The sequence below is a fragment of the Carassius auratus genome, chromosome 3 (genome assembly GCF_003368295.1).
Source record: "Carassius auratus strain Wakin chromosome 3, ASM336829v1, whole genome shotgun sequence".
Lineage (NCBI taxonomy): Eukaryota > Metazoa > Chordata > Actinopteri > Cypriniformes > Cyprinidae > Carassius > Carassius auratus.
Window position 1 is genome coordinate 8,525,083 of NC_039245.1, and position 22,146 is coordinate 8,547,228.

Sequence of the window (22,146 nt, forward strand, 5' to 3'; positions counted from 1 at the left end):
TCTAAAAGCTTTTGTTTGTTTCCTGCACTTAAGTTGTTAGTTAACAAGCTGTCAAATTCAACGGTCTCCACTTTACTCATCGTATAATAACGTACATGCCATTTACGTAAATTACACTTCATATCTATATGTTTTTAGCCAATTTCTCAAGGCCACCTTGTGTCGCACGGATCAGGGTTTCAGCAACACCGTCCTGGATCGAGCTAATCCCTGGGCGCAGCATCTCCCGGCAGAGCCGCGACGGACGGTGTGTTTGTTTTGCGGCTGTGTAAATTAGCCGTAATTCGTTTGCTCAGTAATGACGTGGGAGAGAGCTAATTGGGGCAGTGTTGATGGGTGCGTAAATGAGTCTCTGGTGTGATATGCTAATGAGACCCTGATTCTCTAACTCTCCTTGATCAGCCAGCAGACATATGGGATGAATGACATTTTGTTCACAAACATAAACAAACGTCTATGCGACTTTAACTTTTAAGTTTACAATGAAAACAACAATTTTTGTATTTTTCATGTGCTTTTATTTCAAGCAATTTAACTTTACATACCGACAAAGAAGGAAAAGCTATTATACTATAGGCTATCAGCCCGATTACACTACCGGTATTACCATATTGCCATAGTTGTTTTTCCCATAGTTTTTCCCTATGGTCATACCTTAGTTTACCATATCACCATAGCTGAAAGTACCATGTCACTAAATGGTACCGTGGTACTTTTTGTAAGAGTTCAAATTTAAAACACAGATGAAAAGACTGCATAATGACAATTTAATTCTAAATCAACCTTTTTTTTTAATCTCATGATGTTGTCTGACAGCCGTCTTAAGGGTATCTTCATGAATGTGTTCACTTCTTCGCTTCTTCCTTTTCTTTTATGACTGAAGAGAAAACAATATTACATTAGGAAATAGTACAGGGGCGGAATGAAAAAAGTCAGTCATTTTATGTGAGTTGGCATCACAGCATTATAATGTACGGTATGATAGATTTGAGCTTTCTTAAAGATTAAATTTAACAGTGTAATAATTGAAAATTATTGATTTTTTTAATGAGTAACACTAAGTGAATGACTAAATGTCATTTAGACATAAAATGCATAATTAAATATCCAATATAAGCAAATATTGTGCATCGCTATGTCATAGCAAAGTCCTTTTAAGACAAGTCATGTCACTCGGCGGCCATCTTTGAAATGCCTCTAGGGCAGGGATCCTCAAATCTGGACCTCGAAATCCACTTTCCTGCAGAGATTAGCGCTAACCCTAATCCTGCCAACCCTAATGCCACCTGAGCATGCTAATCAGTGTCAATCAATGTCTTTGGGATCATTTGAAAATGGCAGACAGGTGACTTTAATCAGGGTTGGAGCTAAACTCTGTAATGCATTGGACCTCCAGGGTAAGATTTGAGTAAGGGGGCTCTAGGGCAACCAAGTCCAGCCCCTGTCTCTTTGAATTGGGAAACATAAAATTCTCAAAAAACTATTCACTAAGCTTACGATTAAATTTCATATTAGAAATCACCAAAGAAATCTGACAACAACTGTGTCATAAACGTTGTTACCTTTGCTCAAATAGCGTTATAAAAAGCTTATTTCTCAGGCTAGATCAGGCCGAGCGCATGCGCAATCCTAAACCCACGTCTCAGAACGCACACTGTTTCTATAGCAACTGGGATGCTTCTAACGGCAGCTGCAGTGATGCGCTGACTTTACCGATAAGTGATTGGTTCTTTCATTCAGAAGGCGGAGCTTCCTGTGATTGAGCGGCCATATTGACCGTTGCATTTTTCCCCTTTCAAAACTATACGAATGACATGTCTTGATTATTCTATAGTCTTTGGTCATTGTCAGAGTTACACAGTGGAGATGATGGAGTTTTTTGGCCATACCTCGAACCTCCAGCTTGCACTCCACTTCATCCTCTCCTAGGTCATTGATGGCTTTGCATGTGTACTTCCCTCCATCAAACAAGCTGGGCCTACGGATGTTTAAAGTCAGCACGCCCTGGTTATTCTGCATGATATACTTTGGATCCTCTCCAATAATCATCTTATTTTTCATCCATATAATCTTTGGCTGGGAGGAGAACAAAAGAGAATGAGAAAGAGAGTGCATTGTTGCTTAATGGGCTTAAAAGCGACTGCATGGGTGAATGGGTTTTTTATAGTCAGGCACTGTACCAACACTTACTTTTGGGTACCCACGGACAGCACAGCTGATGGCAGCACTGTAACCTGCGATAATAGACCGGTCTATGAGTGGTGTGATGAACTTAGGAGAGCTACACATATCTTTTTCCTTGTAGCTTTGCTGCTTTTGTTGAAGACCTAAGAGAAAGAGAAAGGAAATGGATTACACATTAAAAAGTATTGCTTCAGCAGAGACACCTGAGCAATAATCTTCATGTAAAACGACAGTCAGGGTTTCAAGATTGATTTTTTATTTTTTTTTAAACCACCAGTATGTAGGTACCAGTTTTGGTAATGGCAGCTGTGTTTTTGCTGATGCAAGCATCATCGCTCATGCCACAGATGTTCTCGCTGAACACGCGGAAGGTGTACTCGTTCCCCATCACCAGATCAGACACGGTACAAGTAGGTCTGCGATTGTGTTCATAAGCTGTGAACCACTCCTAACAGGTAAATGAGGGAAAGACAGATTAAAAAGACTGGTGTTATTTGCCTTGTAGATACAATCTTAGATACAAACATTTCTCTAATCAATATTGGTTAGAATATCCCCTTAAGGTGATTGGTTTCCTGTGCTACTTCTTTTTAAAAATACTTAAAATAAAATGTATTTCAAATTAAGAACATAAATGTGGCTTTGTCAATAAATTTAATATTTTTACATATAAAATATTTTATTTTTCAAGATATAAGGTATTATTTATCCATACTATGGGTGACTCACAACCATTTAAGCATGTTTATTTATTGATTTGAAGCATACATGGTGTTAACTGTGCAGAAGGAGAGGAATACGGTCCTCTCTAAACTGTTGTAAACACACAAACCTCTGTAATGGCACTGCATGTCATAGCATTAAAATTTAAAGAGCCTAACAAAACAGCTAATTAAAAAGAAGTGTTCACACACTGTTGGCCAATAATACAGTAGGTATTGTAGCTGGTTTACCTTGGTTTTCAAGTCGGCCTTTTGAATGGTATAGCCAGTGATCTCACAGTTGCCATTATCTTTTGGAGGCTTCCACTCCAAAGAAGCGTTGAAGCCCCAAACATCAGTTACAGTGACAGCAATTGGAGGCCCAGGCTTGTCTGTGAGAACGGGAAGGAAAAGGAAAGAAAAAGAAAAAACCTAGGTATTAATGTAGCTTTAAACCAATACACTGTTCTAATTTTAACCATGAGACTAATTAATGTGCACTAAACGGAGAAGACGCTACAAGTGAGTGAGCAGAGGAATGATAAAAATGAAAGGGGATAAAATGAGGGAGAAGAGTAGAAGAGAGTGATCACATGAGCATGAGGCTAGGATAGTGAGATCAAGCAATAAAAAAAGAGAAAAAAGACTGAAGGCGAGAGAGTTGGAGTTTGCGGCTGGGAGCGGTTGGCATTAATCCTGGGAGGCTGCTGGGATGCTGGCAGCAAACTGTGACTAAATGGCTGTCTGGCTCATCTGAAGGGTTTTTGCACTCTCATTAGCTTACCTCCCAGCGGGAACACAGAGTGAGTGTCCCCTAATCCTATCCTAATCCCGTTCAACACCAGGAATAATCCAAACAACACCCCACAGAATAATCCCTGCAACCGAACTGACCTATGACATCCTCGATTCTGGTGAAAGAGTAAGTGTTTAATATGAATCCTTTCTGACAGTTTAGAAGTTTGAAATTCAGCGACACTTTTGAAAGTGATCCTCAAACACTTTCTACGGGTTAACAAAATTAACCTGGCTCACACTTCACTTCGCAGGAAATGAACCTTTTGAACTGTTCCATTTAATCCTTTAATTTTAGGTCATCGCTGTATATTTGTGGCCCTAGTGATCTCTATAATCTTCACAAATTAATGTGTAGCATCTTCAACAACCTTAAAAACAACTTTAAAAAACTAGGAATGGCTCACCTAGATCTCTTTTTCTAGACTGTTAGTGTTAGCAAGATCTTTATTATCATTAATCCATCTCCAGTACATCCACACACATTGTGACGGATGTCTTTAGCCATCGCATCACATCTCCTCTTGTCTTTTGAGCATCCTGCCACGAGCGTTGCATTTTTATGATGGCATGTCAAACATTTCATAGAGGCACAGCCTGGTGGGCAGTGCTTCAATGTACCACACAACAACACTTCGGGGGGTTCAAGGTCTTATCCCAATCCTGTCGCTTCCTGTTTCTCCCCAAATGTTCTGATCATCAAAACCGCTGCAACGTGATCTCATGAGAATACGTGTGTATTTTATGTTAAATGTGGTTCTACCACACGTACATTTACTTACGTTTTCATGCACATAGAAACGCACAATTTAGACGTATTTATAGCAGTAAAACGTACAAATACTTACGTGTTAGCATTTAAAAAACGTAAATAATCTAACGTAAAGTGTGAATGTATATGAATTCCCATGTATTAATATTAAAACCGTGGCTTTAATGATTTAAATCTGTTGTATTTAATTGTCATATCAATACATGTTTTAATTCAATTTATTGTAAGCAGTTTACTCGTCTGCTTAATAGGAAATAACAATTCTGTGCATGCTGCAAACCATAGATACACAAAAGCACAGCATACAATTACAAATCACATCCATTTTATTTGTTTGCTGTACTGCATATCTTTAGAATCCAGATGTTTGCAAGGAACATATGCAAATTCAGCCATTTATCAATTGATCTTCATCTTCATTCTCAGCAACAGCGTCCGTCACAGTCAAAACTCGCGCTCGTTATGATTCGAATTTGAAAATAGCGCCAGTGCGCCACGTTACGACATGCTTTACGGCACTGATATCGAACGCTCATTGGTCCTCATCCAATTCGTCACAGATTGCGACATGTCGTGTTTCAGTTTACAACATCTGAGTACTGCGACAGTGCGCCTCATAGACAGTAAAAGAAATGGACACAGCGACCCCATTGGAACTCAATTGAGACAAATGAAGCCCAGTTTTAGCGTTTTTTAGTACTTCCGTTTCTGACGCGCAGACTCAAACAAAGCTTGATGACGTCAGCAACCTGTCTGACAGATGTAAATCTTCTAGTGCGTGCAAACTGCCATCGTTAATCTTGCAGAGACTGCGAGCTTGAGCGGGGAGTTCTTTGTCGTGAGTGAGCAGGAGTAAGTATTCTGATTAATTATTTTGAATAGTATTTTAAAATGTAACGCCAGTACGCCATATTAAGTTAATTGCCTGCGAGCTTCTCCTCCTGTCTGTACGGTAATGCGACAGAGAGCTGAGTGGTTATGACGCAATCGTTAGCCTATTTTTACAAAAACTGTTTCTACGGGGCCATAATGTAACATAGAAGGTAATGGAGTCCTTTATACATTGTCGTGTATCTTTAGAAATAAATAATGGACAAACAGAGTCTTTAAACGCCTCAGATGTAAAGATATTCGCTGTCAAAGTGACGCCAAAATTAATGGGAGTCAATGGGAATGCTAACGCAAGTGAAGTTCTGCTAAAAGATGGCAGCCCCCACCCGACTTCAACTTCCGGTCGAGTTCCTTGCCCCTTGGTGCGCCTTCACGGAGAGAAGACAGATACATAATTTCATGGATTAATAAATTAAATTCTGCTCTGTACCCTATAAAAACTATTACCTCCATATAGAGGACTGCGACTGGAACTCTTTATAATTTGAACTACTTTTGGTACCACTTTTGATATTTTCGCTAAAAAATAAATGATTAACGTAACGTTTGTTTGTCTATTATTTGTTTGTTTATAACAGTAACGTTATGTTAAGAAATGGTTATGGGTAGGTTTAGGGGTAGGTGTAGGATTAACATTAGTGGCTCAAAATATCGTTTTAATGTTATATTTTTACTAAAATTGTGTTTTATTATGTTTTATTCTTTTAACATTCTTTATAAAATGGGTTGGTTTTAGGGCTGCACGTTTTCAAGTTTTTCATTAACCGTTAACCGAGGCCCTTAGCGGTTAATACTCGGTTAACCATAGTGTGCCATAGTAACCATAACCATAGTAATTTCCGGACATTGGCCGAAAAAAAAAAGAAATGTCCGACAAAATTTTATCTCTCCGGTCAAATTGTCCTATTAAAACTGCCTAATAATGCCGCCCATTAACACAATCTGAATTTGAGAATAAGCCTAAAATGTATAAGGCAAAAGGTAACAAGCAGACTCCGCGGCCGCCTCGCTAAGGCTATGACTATGACTATGTTTGACACGTACAATATTTGAAAATCGATAGTTATTTATTTATTTATTTTAATTACATTTATATCTGAATTTATGTCAACCTATAGACTTTCAAATATCAAAATGTCATGAATTAATATGTATTTGTGTACAAAATGACATATAAACATATTTTCCTATTATACTTTGCCTGGAAACGCTTACAACAAGGCGTCGGTTCTATTTCTAGCATGCACGCGTCGAGCCGCGCCTGAGCCACGCGTCTCACGCAGGCAGTCGGCAAGCTCTAACCTGTTAACATGGGAGCCGAATTAAAAACAGACACGCCACGCAGCTGAGATGCTTTTGCCACGCATCCAGTGTGTCCTGACTGGCCAAATGATGCCCGGGTGTTGGCTGTTGATATTACAACAACGAGATTGTACTTGAAGTATATCTAAGCACTGTATTGCAATACTTGCATTACTTGCCCCGTCACTCTTTTAATTTTAAATTTTAAAGTGCTCCAACGCTGTACTTTTTTTTGCCCGCTTCATATTAGAAAAATGACTTCTTCTTGTGGACATTACAAATGTCTGGGAGCGCTCTGGCGGTCTCTGGTGGTGCAAAAATGTATTACAACTAAATTCAATGCACGCCATTGACGTCACTTAACCGAGCAAAATGTTTCACTCGGTTACGCGATTTTTAATGGTTAATCGGTTAACCGGTTAACCATTGACACCCCTAGTACTAGGTTTAGGTTCGGGTCGTGTATAGGGATCTTACATTTATCAAAAAAATATATAAAAAGGGAAAATATACATAAATATTAAACAAATTAATCAGATACGCATTGAAAAGCAGCTTCATGAGCAAATTTCTATGGATAACTGACTGGTCAGAAAACACGTTCTATCTGTACGTATTTGAGGTCGTTTTTACGTACATTTCGATACGTATCGAACCTGTAATTACGTCCAGATAATACGTAAATGACACTGTAAATACGTAAGGGCACATACGCATTGGACAGTTTTAATTTACGTCTAAATATGTACGTTTTGACTGTGAGATCAGGCTGCAAAACCAGATGATCAAAATGTTAAATGGTTTAAAAAATATCACATATTCCCTGCATTTTGTTCTAATTGGTTGCACAGTATTTGTTAAACCCAAGAACACGAATGAAAAAAGGCCCTTTAAGAAGCGTGTGCTGAATGCTAAACCAGCTTAAATATACGTGGCTTTCGGTTAAGATTTGTTAGTCAAACTAACAATTCAGGCAAACCATGACTCTGTAACTCTTGAATTTGAAATTATGTTGTTGTGCAGTTCCCAACCAAATCATTTTGTTGACACAAACCTACAATCTGGATCTCAAGTGTGACTTTGTCCTCCATGTTCTCAATCTGCACGGAAAGAGTGTACTGGCCAGAGTGCTCTCTGGCCGCCTGCCTGATGAACAGGATGGTGTCCACATCACTTGTGCGGATATTCACCAGCTTGGTGTCTAGAGGTTCGCCATCCTTGAGCCAGGTCACCACCGGACGCGGTTTGCCCTTGAGAGCAGATGACATGGTGTAAGTAATAATCTGATCTGCTGCAAAGACTAGAGAAGAACAGAACAGAAAAGTAGCTCTACACAAGTACAGGGCAGAAGAATGTATGTGCACGACTGACCTGGAAGGGAATGACAAGGTTGACGTTCTCACCCACTCGTTTGATGTATTTAGTCCTAAGGTGCCGAGGGAGGCAGATTTTAGGACGCTCTGAGAGAGGAAAAATACAGAAGAAAACATGCTGAAAATGACAACAGACAGTGGGGCGTTTTATACTTCGTGTTCAATGCGTCACAGACAGGTGTGTTGTGTCAAATCTGCATTTGAGTACTTAGAAGTAGCTCAAATGAAAACTGGAAGATATTTGGAAAAATTTCCACACAATTAAAGTTAGTGAAGTCCAGTGTTGTTTTGTTGTATTCAGAAATATTAAGCCTTATTTTCTCCTAATTTTTAGAAGACTTTTTAATTAATTAAATTACATTTTATGAATACAAATATTTGTAAATATTTTAAAAGTGTACATTGGCTAAATATTTATTTTGTCAGTTTTCAGGAGTTTGAAATGGACTAAACTCCACAAATGTACGTTTTGATTCCTAAAAATGTGTTGTATGTTGTTCGTGTGCATGTGTGCGAGTCTCACCGACAATCTCCCGAATGGTGACAGCTTGCGCCATCACAGCCGGGGGGCTACGACCAGCGATGTTCACAGCTGTCACCCTGAACAGCATCTTCTCTCCAACAGGCAGCCCTTTGACCCTGAAGCTATTCTTCTCAACAGGGGTCTTGTTGGCCTGCACCCACTCACTGGCTGTGAGTTCCACCAGGAGCAAAGAAAGCGGCAAACCAACAAGATATGTAAACATGTCAAAAAATGATCAAAAACCATTACTTCACTGTAATGTTTTGAAACTGAGACGGCACTCTATGTCAGCTCTATAGCAAAGGCCACCGTGTGCCTCACCTCCCTCAATGCAATATTCAATGATGTACCCATCAATGCCACCAGCTCCAACTCTTTCTGGGGGAAACCATTTTAGAGCACAGGTACCATCTGTTACATCTTCCACCGTCAGGCGTGTTGGTTCACTAGTTGGTGCTATGAAGGAGCAGGAAATCCAAGAGAATGAATGTTGAATAAATTGAAATGAACTGAACAGAAGTCAATTAAACTGATAAGTTATAGCAGACAGTCTGATGAGGAACTAACCAATGGGCATGAAGGGTTTGGAGCTGGCGCTGGGCTGGGAGATGCCAATACCGTTAACTGCAAATACCCTTATCTCATATAACACACCCTCAATCATCTTCTTAGCATCATATGTTGTGGACTCATAAATGTCAAAGTTCAGCCTGGTCCACCTGGAAGAACCCTTCTTCTTCCTCTCCATGAGGTAACCTTGAAGGTATACCAAAATTGTAAGCGGTATCCCACACATGTATCAATATAATCCATAACCCAATTAAATATTTTATTGGTATGCTGCAAAAAAAAAAGCAAAACTCTCAACATACTGACAAAATATTACAAGTTTGTAATATTGGATGTCAGGTTTGAGACAAACACATTGGGAGGATCTGTTTTACCTTTCACAGGAACTCCACCATCAAATGTGGGGGGATCCCACTGGATGGAAGCACTGTCCTCACCCACTCCAGTGCATTTCACATTCTCAGGTGGATCAGGCACATCTGAACACAGCACAGAAAAAGTACTGGCGTGTAGTTGTAATGAAGAGATTTGACAAAGCAGCTAATAAGCACAGAAAGAGAGGGTAGCAGATGGTTAACATGCATAAACTCACCAACAATCTTAACCATGACATCAGCCTGGTCTTCTCCTGCTGGGTTGGTTACAGTGATATGATAGAGGCCCTCATCGCATCTCTCTGCCCCTTCAATCACAAAGGAGCTCAGGTTCTTCATGGTCTCCACTCTCACACGCCCTTCAGTTTCAGAGAGCTCCTGCATCATACAAACGTAATGCTTTGAATCAAGCATGCTGATATACTGGAGATTTCAAAGTTGCAAGTTACGTTTCAAAGTTTATTTCCATAAATTGAGAATATTTTCCTGCTGGAAAGGCCAGCATGAAATCCATGCTGGTTTTGCGTTGGTCTAGGAGTTTACCAGCACAGTATGAGTCACTGGGTTTGCCAGGATGGTCCTTCTGGGTCAGCTGATTGACTCTTGATGATTAAGGTAAGGTGGTAGAGACACAATTCGAAATACAACATATGCTGGTGACCAGCACTGCTGGGCTTTTCAGCAGGGTTTTCTCACTGAATCTGATATGAAAACAAGCCCATATGTGCTGTTGGCTTTGCATAAGATGAGAGTATGTGACAATTTGCCAGGAAACTCTCACCATATCTCCTTTTTTCCAGCACACAGTGGGAGGGGGCTCCCCTGTAATGTCAACATCAAATCGGAACTTGTTTCCTGCAACGACGATAATGGTGTTTTTGTTGACAAAGCTGCCAGTGGTGTCCAGGTGGATTTTGGGTGGTTCTGGGTGATAAAAGAAATAAGTGTGGCATTAAAAATCTGTCGCCATTACACATACTATATCGTTAGATTTGTAGTTGACAGATATTTACCTTGACGGGGTACATAATCAATCTTGATCTCTGTGGATACAAATTATAGAGATAGGTACATTTTGAAATGTACAATTTAATTTAAAAAAAAATCTGATTCTCTCTCTTACCCAAGAAGTTGAGTTTGGCAGAAAGAGAAAAAGCATAACCATCTGGTACAAAGGTGTAATCTCCCGCATCTTCAGGCCTCACATCATCTATCACCAGCTTGTGAGTCCTGAGATACCAAGATTAAAAATGTTACCACATCATGAGAGGTGTACGCCACAATATTTTTACCCAAAAAGCAATGAACACTTTACTCCAAGAACACAATTCTTTCAGTAAGATGGATATTTCAATGACTAATCTGTTTTAGCGTCCTGGCATAAAACAGTATTGGTGTGGTCAAGGACGAGGTGAGCTTACTTATTCATGAATCGATAAGGGTGGCTTTAAGTGGACCAATATACCTGCCGATGTGTGTCATTTTGATGCGGTTGCGGGAAGTGACCTCCACCCCGTCCTTAAACCACTTGCCAGTCACTTTCTCATCTGACACTTCACACTTAAAGACAGCCTGTTCTGCTGCCTTCAGTGTCAGATCAGCTATACTCTGCAAAACCTCCAGTTCCTTCTCTATAATAGAGAAAAAAAGAAGGACAATGAGGCAATTAATACTAAAAAGTAAATACAGAAACATCAGCCAAATGGTGGAAGGACTAGGAAGGGAGAATTGTCATTTTTACTCTATCAAAAGAAGTACCTTCTACTTCCAGCTCTCCCTTGGACTCCCCCCCACTAGTGTACACATAGTATGTCCCAACGTCCTCTGTGGTTGCCTCATTGATGATGAGCCAGTGCTTTGTCCCATCTTTCTTAAAGCGATACTTTCCATCTCGGCTCAGTTCCACTCCATCCTTCATCCTGAGAGACGAAGAGAGACAGAGGGCGAGCGAAACAGAGAGAGACAAAGATGGAAATAATCTTCATAAGAAACCGAGGAAGGCAATCTATGCCAAGATTACTGAAGATAAAGTAAGAAAGAGAGTGGAACGTGTACAAAAAGAACATGGATGGAAAAAATGGATGGAGAGATGTAGAGCAATAGCAAAGATTATCGTCCCGGCCTTCGATACAGTAGAAAATTATCTAGAAATATGATACTTATATTGCAATATGCTAAATGTGGCATTTATTAAAAGCTAAGAGGTTTTTGTGGTTTTTGACATATCCATAGTGGTTGTTGAATGAGTCATTGTTTTCTGTAATTGTTGGTAATAAAAGGCAAACAAAAAAGCAGCCGGATAATTTGCTGTTTAGCCCATTTCATGCTAATAATGGCTTTTTAATGTTAATGACAATAATTAGCAATGTTGACATTGATAGTACTGAAATTAATTTAGTCAGCTAGTGATGTATTAAGTATTTCATTTGTGCAGTTGGTCAATTTATTTGTACGCCTGTTGCTGACCAACTGACGAGGTAAGTGATGTCAGCTTGGTCCAGTATCTCACCATTTCACATTGGCTCCCTCATCAGACACTTCAACCTCAAACTCCACCTTCTCCCCAACCACCACATGGACGTCATCCAACATCTTAGTGATGGTGACAGGTGGTTCTGTTCATATAAACACACCAATAAGTGGTTAATATATTCAAACACTGTAAAACGAACACCATTTTCATCAAAGTACACAGGAGCTTCTGGGGCTGATGGCAGCTACAATGCCACATATCCATGAAGAAATACGTAAGACAAAAATGACACAGGAACAAAAACAAGACAAAAAAACAAAAACAAAGGTAAGGACGGCGGAAAGCATAGACAGAGTCTTAAAGGCAGATGTCGTCCACTTAGGGACAGTCAGGACACAGGACAGCTACTGATAAGCCAACAGAACAAATTAATTTACAAAAAGGGGGTTTGCTAATGATGCCAGTGATGATGAAGATGGTGATGAAGATAATGACAGTGTACCTTGGATAAAGACCTCAGTGAAACTCTTCTCCTCTCCGACCACACATTCATATGCGGCATCATCAGAGAGGGTGCACTTGTTAATAGTGAGCTTACGGATACCACCCACACTCTCAAAGATATATCTAACAGAAAGAGAGTAATTCAGAATCAGCACAAACCTTGTGTAAGGCATCGAGCATCAACCATCAATAGTGGTCATCAGTGATGACCAGTGCACCTCTTAAAGTGCTTTGCAAAACTATTTATTCCAGTACTTTTAAACACAAACACAAAGGCTCATACTTGGCTGAAGGTTTGATCTCCTGTCCATTTCTCAGCCATTTGACTTGAGTGTTGGGGTCAGACAGCTCCACACAAAGCTGTATTTTCTTTCCTTTCTCCACAGAGTAAGCAGGATCCAACTTCTTTAGGAAAGCTTAAAACAGAAGCAGCACTAACATATTCAGTCCATTACAATACTCGCCCACCAATTCCTAATCCACTTTGTCTGGTTTATTAACAAAATTGCACACTAGGGTTGGATTTGAACCCTTAGTATGTATGTATGTATATGTGTGAGGGACCATGACTCGGTACATCCGTCATGTGTCTCACCATCGCTCTTTTTGGGTTCCACCTTCCTCATCTTCTTAAGTCTTTTGAGCATGCCCCTGAGATCAGTGATGCCATACTGAAAGGCGATCTTCTCATAGTCACATGGCTTGGCATTTTTCAGGATCTCCCACACATCCACATCAGTCTCAGGCTCCTCCTTCTGCTTCCTCTCTCTGAGGCACATGGAATCCAAAAATACGGTTAATCTTCATATTTGGGTGAGATTCACTATTTTTATGTTGAGTCCTAGTGATGTTGTGTTTCCCTCAAATTCTTAAGTTTCTATGATCTACTCAAATGAAGCTGCTCTGTTGTATCATTAAATATACATGCATATTTAAGAAATTTAACTTATCCAAAATTCTCAGACCCTAGACAGAACTAATGGTTACGGTTAAAACCATATTAAACTTCTTCAGTGAATAAATGACAGCATTAATTATAATTAGGCAGTGGTTACTATGTATGTATGAATCTGAAGAAAGCATGATGGTCAAAGTGAAAGTGAAGAACTCCAACTGCACATAAAGAAGAAGAAAATATAGAGGGTGTAGAACATCTTCCAAACCTTTTCTTGAGTAAACCACTGAAGTCCAGTTCACCTGCATCATCTCCTGCATCTCCCCTACAGATGATAGAGGGGAATAGAGCAAGAAAATGATAAATAAACAATTAGGAGTGCATCATGTTTATAATAAATACAGTTTACTGTATTTTATAAACTCACATAACAGACGCTTACTGTTATACTCTTTTAAAAATACAATTTCTTGTCATCTATGGCTTCATGAAGAACCTTTAACATCCATGGAACCTTTCTATTGTACAAAAGTTTCCATAGATAATTAAAATGATCTTCACAAAAATAAATAAAAATGGCATTGCTGTGAAAAACCCTTTTTGGAACCTTTACTATATTTTACTAAGGATACATGCAGCATCTAAACGGACATTTAAATTTAATTTTATCGGAAATGACTAACATTGCATTGAAGATATACATTTTATTAGTTCAAGCAGTCCCTGGGAGTCAAACCTATGAAGAGAAGATCAAGGAGCCTGCCTCATTCCTAGGGCTAAACACAGACCTCCCAGAGCTGGACCTGGAGCCAAACTCTCAGACACGAGGAAAAACATTACTGCTCAGAAGAGCAGCTTCTGGCAACAGACAGCTCCCTCAATGATATGCAAGAATATCATATAATCTAGTTTGTATGAACGTGAGAAGCATGAGCCGCTAAATCTGTGTATACACTTACAGCAGCATCTAAACATAAAGTCACACTGACAACATGAATGAGACTCCTTCCAAACCAAGACCATACATCTTAGGAGCGTGTTACAACAACGTGACATCAAGACGTTACAAATGAGTACGAGACACAGACACACAAACAAACTTACGATCGTTTGAACGCCTCCAAAATGTTTGTTTGCTGTGTCTCTTCAGCAGCTGAAGGAGAAGATGAAATACATGATGGGAAACTGTGAGTGTTTGATTTGCTCCACAATCTGATTACTGTCAAAGCTAATAAATGTGCGATGCTGATTTGCTGAGTGCTGTGAAACTAACAGGAGAGGATCTAATCAGCAAAATACCTACTGAATAATGAATCAACTCTAGACTTACAGTAACATGAGCATACACACACCAGGCACGTAACTGACTTTAATAATCTGAAAACTACATTATATGCATTATAACTGTCCTATATCAGGTGTTTCAAACTCTAATTACTAGCCAGATTTACTGATCACACGAAAATTTGTGAATCTATTTGTACATCAGAATATGTAAAAAAAAAAAAAAAAAAAAAAAAAAATTAATTTACTTATAACTGAAACTACCTTCGACGGAGATTTCAAAAGTGCAGCTGTCACACTTGTCTTTGGAAGTGACCTCACAACGATAACCTCCTGCATCTCCATCCACAACCTTAACAATGGTCATCTCATAGGTGTATATCTGGCATTAAGTAAAATAAATGTTAAGTCTTGATCTGTAATGAACAAATCTCAAATAAAACACACTGTTCCTCACACACCTTGGTGTTCCTGTCATAGCTTTCTTTGAACTGGAGGTGTTTTCCAACCTTGCTGCTAAGATCCAGCCATTTCCCCTTCAACCACTTCATAGTAGGCTTCCTCAGCATCTGAGAGGATTCCACCTTAGCCACAAATGTGACATTTTTCCCTGTTACAAATAAAATGACATGTATAAACATTGCTGAACTTTCCATATAGCGTTATTTATGTGACTATATTAAGCAATATCACACAAGCTAGAGTGCTGTTGTTATGAATATAGGATATATTTAGTGCAGTTGTATTTCTGATATTGGTTGCATTCTTACAGTTCGAATGAAAAAAGCAGGTGCATACTTCTTAATGATTTATGGATTTTTTTATTATACAAAAAGCACAAACGGATTGATCCATTAAAAAATATATATATATAAAAAAAAAACATTAATCATTCAAAAGTTTTGGTAGAGTGCAGTGTTTTAACATATTTTTGATTACTTACAGTTCAATTAATAAGAAGTTACATTATAGCCACAAAGTTGGCAGTTACCTTGTGTATTGTTTCTCCATCAATTTAATTATTTCCACAAGAAGCCAACACTGATTAACTGTTCCATATCTATGAATAGTAGCATTTGGTACCAGAATGAACTGGTGTTATTATTTGTTTATGATTGTTTAAGAATAAATTAGCTTGTTTCATTCCTGGCAAGTGTTTTTAAGGAATTTATTGAATGAATCAATCAGTGATCCACTCATATAGTGACAAGCACTTGCTTCATTCCTGAACAAATCAATGTTCTGAATGAATTAAGTAAATGATTCAATGATTCATTCATAAACACAGACACTATTATCATTCTTTAATGAATCAGTGTTTGAACAAATACACTGAAAGAATGATTCAATGACTCTAAAATCCCACCTCTAATGCGCAGACTAAGTCTTGGGGTGCATTCAAGCTGCGGACAGTTCAGAATCTTACCTTTAATGGCAGTGACACTCTGAGGCTTCTCCACAAACAAGCCACTTAATTGAGACACCTGTTGCTCTTCTCCTGGGACATGTTCTACCGGCAGAGTCAGAGAAACAATGTAAACTCATATGAACTGCTGAAAGCCCACGTTAAAGGGACACTAAACAGGCTATAGTCAACCAGTACTGAAAACAGTGAATCATTCATGATATTTACTGTTCATATTGACATGTGAGCAGCCTGGAGTAAAGCTTCCCTAACACATTTAGCACCATCTCACAAACTATTGCCTATTGATTTTCACCTTTCAGCCCTTCCAGATCCATATACTGATAGTTAACCCAAAAAATAAAAATTCTGTCATTTTTGGTTCACTCTTATGTCTTTCCAAACCAGTATGGCTTACTTTTCTCACAGTGTTTTTCTGAAGGTGAGTGAATGATGACAGAATTTTAATTTTGTGTGAACTATCCTTTAAGGGTCTGCACTGAGATCATGGATGTGAAAGACACTTGCACAATTTCCTTTTGCATGAGAGATAAAAAAATATATATATATTTTCTTTTTTTTTCATGTATTTGTCATTGACAATACATGCTAAAGGATTTGTGTGTCTTACCATCCTCAGGCAATTCTGTATCAAAGAAAAAGAGAGAAAACAGATTGAAGGAAAACCATTAGGAAGTTTATATTGCATTATATTATGTCTCTTTAAAAACTGACCTTTTAGGAGACGTTCATGTACACACATACTGTACATACTAACACACATATGAAGACACTGATGTCCTTCCGTCCTTCAGTTTTTCAGAATGACGAAAGTACTGTTAATTCAGTTATTTTCTTCACTATCCAGTCAATACCAATCAACTTCAGTGCCCTGCAATCCATTATAATCATAGTGGTACTGATGGGTGGGTGGGATGTTTTTTGGTTGATGCTGGTTAAAATCGAGTTAAATGGATGGCTTTGATGGCTGATTATTTAAAACCAATTCTTGCATTCCTTAACATATCCCTTTCAGAATCATAACATATCTATAGAAAAATTCACAGTAAGTATGAAACAGACAATATAACAAGCCAAAAAGTTTGTCTTTAATAAAAAATCCACAGCAACTGGCTACAAGTACCATCTGTGGTTGGATCAGGACCAGATGATGTCATGCATTTCCATAAAACTAGAGAACAAAAGCTTCACTCTCTTTTTAATGTGTATGCAAGTTAATTTGATAAAATGAACAAGGATAAAAAGTCACAGTGCAATGCATAGTTTGCCTTATATTCACAATTGTTTTGCATAAGGCTCTCTTAACCAACCATCCTATTTTCTGAAGATGATTTACCCAGAAACACTTAACCCAGATAAGATAAATGTAGAAGTAGTTGAGCTCTAATGTCAGCCACTAAACATGTACACTGTGAAAATGCTTGTCCAGTTCTGGGTGTCTTTAATCTCATGTTGCTGAAGGTCCTGACCCTCACACTTCAGTGGTGGATCTCATACACAGATCCAAATATTTCCAATGGGGAAACTTTCAGAGGGACAACCACTTCAGAGTATCAGTAAACTGCATAACCATGGCTTCTTTAATGGTCACCACATTTCTAAAAAGGTTCCAAGAGGTTAAAATAAAACATGGTTGCAAGACATCAAGATGATATCATAAATGTAACAACAACAACAAAATATTCATAAAATATATTTTGTAAAATGGCTTGAAATAAAACCTTTTGGTTTATACACACTAGCAAACATTGATACCCAATCTAATAAAAAAGTATATATCCAAAGTATAATTTTCTCCAAGTAAACTCATTTGACCTAAACTATAATTAAAGGGATAATTTAAGACGTTGTAAATAATTTTAGTCACAGCTAATATTTAAGCAAATAAATCCAACATTTAATGTGTAATCAATGACAGATTAAAAAAAAATATATATATATATATTTTTTTTTTTTTTTTTTTTTTTTGAGTGGTTTTTATTTTCCTAAAACTACTTACAGCACCTGCAAGGGCTAAAATATAACATTCTACTGATCTGGATGCTTTGGCAAAACTTAATTGGAATATACAGCAGAGACTGTGTTGAGTCTCAAAAAAATAATACGGCCTTTAAAAGACAGCGCACTATTCAGTGAACAATGGACTGACTGGAAATGTTTGCTCGCCAAAGCAATCTCATATTTCAAACCACTTGTTTGCCTTTTGGTCTTGCTTTTGCCAGTCAGAACCCCTGTGACAGACCTGTGGACCACCGACAGAGACAGTGACTGACATTTGGTCACATGCACAGTCACAGGAAAGGAACTTGCACATTGACAAATAAACTCAAACACACACACACAGCGAGCCAAAAGGAGTGTTTCTTTCCCTTACCGTCACTGCCCTCATCATCTAAATTAAAAGAACAATGGAAGCATAATGAGGTTAAGGCAGCACATACAGAGAGACGAGTTAAACACTAACACTGTAATACACAACATCCCACTGTCTTGTTTCTGGAACCTAGAGCTGGAGAGAAAGTGAAAACAGAAATGGACACACAAAAGGATAAAAGTCTGCAGTTTTGAACACTAGATTTGATTAAAATATGTGTATTAGATTTAGAATATGTGATTTATTTTGATATTTAGTTGTAATGCAATGGCATTTACTGTTTGGGGTCACTGTAGGGTCTCCTCCAGAGGAAATGATTTGTACCCCAGTGCAAATGTTCGTTTTATGACACCAAATACTTTATAATATGAAACGAGAATTGCAAATACATACCATATATGCACATGCTTATTTATTCTCGAATTGCGCTGCGTTAATATAATAGGTCACGATCAGGTTAGAAAATATTGGAAAGGTCATTCTTAAAAAGTCACACTTAAAAAGGAACCAGTAACATCACTGACTAATTTCATTTTGTTTCATTTTGTTTTGTTATTCTAGAATAACGGTGCTTAATGCAGTCTCACATTTTTACCATTTAAATGCTAGTGACAGCATCTCCCACTGCAATTGGAAAATATCTCATTAATTTGGAAAGAAATCGTAATAAAAAATGTACATGATTTTAAATGGATGCAGCACAGCAATATGTTATCTTCTAAATCACAGCATATGCTGGGCTTTTGTTTATAACTCATTTTCAGCAGCGAGTAAAGTAGGCTCTAATATTATTTATGTAGAAACCATATACTGTAATTTATGTACATTCACTGGATTATGTAGTTACAGAATAGTAAATAAATATGGTTCTGCATGTATACATAGTTAAATTCAAATGTATTTCTGCCAGCCAGCTATTAATAAAGGCAGGAATTAAGTCAACCATATTATTAAGTCTTTATGTAATATGTTCGTTTTTAAAAATTAATCTATGCACTATATATATATATATATATATATATATATATATGTGTGTGTGTGTGTGTGTGTGTGTGTGTGTGTGTGTCTGTGTGTGTGTGTCAATATGTAAAAAGATTCTAAGATTACTGCTAGCTGGTTTCAGGTATGATTAATGTATTTGCCGTATTTAAAGATTAATTAGAACAGGTTAAATTAATGTATAATTCAGCACACCTCTCACTTAATCCTAACCCCTTGCAGAGCACATAAGCGGCATAACACACACACACACACACACTTAAAGCTCATCTGTAGAAGCAAAGCTACCCCTTGTGTGCCTGACAGACTGAATGAAGACAAATGGCATTCATGACAAGATTCAAAACAGGTGACCCACCTTCGGCAGGCTTATCTGTGAAAAAAAAGAAGATACTGAGAGTGAGTCTGACTGCTTTTAAATGATTCATTTCGTCAAACAGATTATGAATGTTTAGTAGAGGAAAGAGATGCAAGTACAAACCAGCAGGTGGAGCTCCCACCTTCTCGCCCTTGGCACCTGAAAGAAATGACATTTTTAATGACAGTATTCAAAAGGGCTCATGTTAAGCGCAAGTCAAAACTGCTAATCTCATATTAGTTTTGTTAGATGTATCAACAGGATATACGTACACATATGTAAATCATGAAACTGTCTGAGCAGGTAAAATTGTACTCAGGCCAGAATCAGAACAATAAATAAATGAATAAACACTGATTATATATGTGCATACATCCTCATAACAAAACACCTTTGAGTTGGCCAAATCTATTTTCAAGTCTGCGCGTGTCCTTTTTCTTTTTTTTTTTTTTTACAGTATATTGAGTTAGGACAGATTTATTTTGGAGAGCAGGCATCTGAGCCTCTCCTCTGTCTGTTCCACTGGTCAGTAGCAGGTGTAAACAGCTTTGCTACATCGTGGCACCATCACCTTGCAAGTCACAATCTTGGCCTGGAATTGACTCAGAACCTGGAAGGACTGGTTGGACCTTCACTCTGTAGTTTTAAGGATATGAGACACCGCACCTGGCCTCGGCCCTGAGGGTCAGATTGCATGATCTGCTTGCATACCGAAGTACCGGCACGTCTATTTTTGATTAGGTTTGTCTTTCAGATTGCAATATGTTAATAGGGCTTAGATACTTCTGGTATATCTCCTCGTCCCAGAGGAGGAGTGGGATGTGGCGATCCAACAGTTTATTCCAAATGCTTCCTTTATCTCAGGATCTAGGAGCTGGCTAAGATGTCCACCCGAAAAAGGACAGAGCACCATGTTCACCAGACAACAGAAGGTCATGAGTATACACAAACAGGGACCTGTAACAACTCTACTGGGAAATGCTCAAATGCTCTGGGCAGTTCTCACATTACCCATGATGAATTGATCTGGCAGTGTTAATTTGCTTGGCTAAAATCTTTGCTGAGGTGGAGGACCCAGTCAGCTTTTCATTAAAATGGCACTTTCCTCTTAAATCCATCACTAACACCACTGCAGTGCTGTGTGTAAAGTTTGCTGTCGCTACGGAAACCAATATAATTCTCATGCTCTCATCTGTTGAACTCAAGTAAACATCCATTAATCATCTTTTATTTCCTTGGTAAAATTCAGCTGATCTTGCTGGTGATGATTTGAGCATCTAAAGCATACTGGGAATTTACTCTCCCAGTTTTGCAAAAGCAATATCCTAAAATGTGTCTCAAAATGTTATTATATCATTGTTGTTATTAGGCATAACAAAAACAACAACAAAAACAATTGTTAAAATGTTTTTTGTTGTTGTTGTTGTTGCTTGAAATAAAGGTTTTTTTAAAATATATATATATATATATATATATATATATATATATATATTAAGAAAGAAAAGAATAACAATGACAAGCACATAAAAATTACTAAAAGAAACTAAAACCTGTTTGCTCTTCCTCATAAATAAATAAGTAAATAAATGACAGCTTTAAAATCTCACGCTCTAACTGTAATTTTTCTCAGTTGTGACTTGATATCTCACAACGTGACTTCATGTAATACTGTATCTCAAATTGTCCTTTTTTTTTTACACTAAGGGAGGCAGAAATGGGCTTCGATATGATAAAGAGAGAGCGCCAGACAGAGATCATATGGTCAGTGAGATGGACTGAATTTATAATGTGGTCATATTAAATTGTCACGGAGACCACTTGGATATCTTAAAGTACGCTTCATAAACAACATGAAAAAAGTGTAAACGGGTGGTCTCCTATGCCTCTCTCTGTGTTGATAATGTGAATCTATTTCCATTAATATAACATCTATGATTACATATATCTCCATCCTCACATACTTCATATATAGGCTGGACAATTTTTCCGTTTTTATGTCGCTGTTTATTTCTGTCTGATCCACGGTTGTTTCAGAGACGCCACCCCCACTGGCCCCTGGGTCACACAACTATTCTGAAACCTAGCAAAACAACAACACAATGCCCTGAAATTGAGAGCAGGCTAAACTCCAGCAGCAGCATTTGAACTATCGTATTCGTGGCTGCGCTCAGAATTTGCTCACTTTAGTTACATTAGCCTACAGCGCTAGTATTCTCTCCTCCACTTTGCTGATAAATCACTCTGTGCTCCTCTGTGCTCCTCTCTCTCGTCGCTTCCTCGTTCTGTTTGGCCGACTAACCGCTGTGGAATATTCACAAAGCTAATCTCTTATGACATTTACTTCACTA

The 22,146-nt window shown here is 38.2% G+C and overlaps 1 protein-coding gene across 4 annotated transcripts in view; it reads right to left on the reverse strand.

The window, feature by feature from the left end:
- Positions 1 to 504: 504 nt before the first annotated feature.
- Positions 505 to 22,146, reverse strand: part of LOC113046573 (myosin-binding protein C, fast-type-like) — a 28,369-nt gene continuing 6,727 nt past the window's right edge. Inside the window, exons 2-31 of one of the 4 annotated variants that reach the window (XM_026207397.1) lie at positions 19,922 to 19,957; positions 19,799 to 19,813; positions 18,442 to 18,459; positions 16,678 to 16,692; positions 16,068 to 16,151; positions 15,103 to 15,251; positions 14,906 to 15,023; positions 14,462 to 14,510; positions 13,626 to 13,682; positions 13,058 to 13,230; positions 12,746 to 12,878; positions 12,461 to 12,585; positions 11,995 to 12,100; positions 11,244 to 11,404; positions 10,951 to 11,116; positions 10,609 to 10,715; positions 10,499 to 10,528; positions 10,267 to 10,409; positions 9,704 to 9,863; positions 9,486 to 9,590; positions 9,109 to 9,297; positions 8,863 to 8,997; positions 8,542 to 8,709; positions 8,017 to 8,105; positions 7,700 to 7,895; positions 3,138 to 3,277; positions 2,473 to 2,632; positions 2,191 to 2,327; positions 1,890 to 2,076; positions 505 to 877 (exon numbers count right to left, since the gene is read on the reverse strand). In XM_026207397.1, the coding sequence (XP_026063182.1) occupies positions 846 to 877; positions 1,890 to 2,076; positions 2,191 to 2,327; positions 2,473 to 2,632; positions 3,138 to 3,277; positions 7,700 to 7,895; positions 8,017 to 8,105; positions 8,542 to 8,709; positions 8,863 to 8,997; positions 9,109 to 9,297; positions 9,486 to 9,590; positions 9,704 to 9,863; positions 10,267 to 10,409; positions 10,499 to 10,528; positions 10,609 to 10,715; positions 10,951 to 11,116; positions 11,244 to 11,404; positions 11,995 to 12,100; positions 12,461 to 12,585; positions 12,746 to 12,878; positions 13,058 to 13,230; positions 13,626 to 13,682; positions 14,462 to 14,510; positions 14,906 to 15,023; positions 15,103 to 15,251; positions 16,068 to 16,151; positions 16,678 to 16,692; positions 18,442 to 18,459; positions 19,799 to 19,813; positions 19,922 to 19,957 (3,383 nt within the window). In that variant the 3' untranslated portion in view covers positions 505 to 845. The remainder of the gene's footprint in view (positions 878 to 1,889; positions 2,077 to 2,190; positions 2,328 to 2,472; positions 2,633 to 3,137; positions 3,278 to 7,699; positions 7,896 to 8,016; positions 8,106 to 8,541; positions 8,710 to 8,862; positions 8,998 to 9,108; positions 9,298 to 9,485; positions 9,591 to 9,703; positions 9,864 to 10,266; positions 10,410 to 10,498; positions 10,529 to 10,608; positions 10,716 to 10,950; positions 11,117 to 11,243; positions 11,405 to 11,994; positions 12,101 to 12,460; positions 12,586 to 12,745; positions 12,879 to 13,057; positions 13,231 to 13,625; positions 13,683 to 14,461; positions 14,511 to 14,905; positions 15,024 to 15,102; positions 15,252 to 16,067; positions 16,152 to 16,677; positions 16,693 to 18,441; positions 18,460 to 19,798; positions 19,814 to 19,921; positions 19,958 to 22,146) is intronic. The other 3 variants (XM_026207415.1, XM_026207406.1, XM_026207421.1) reach the window with 3 other exon arrangements.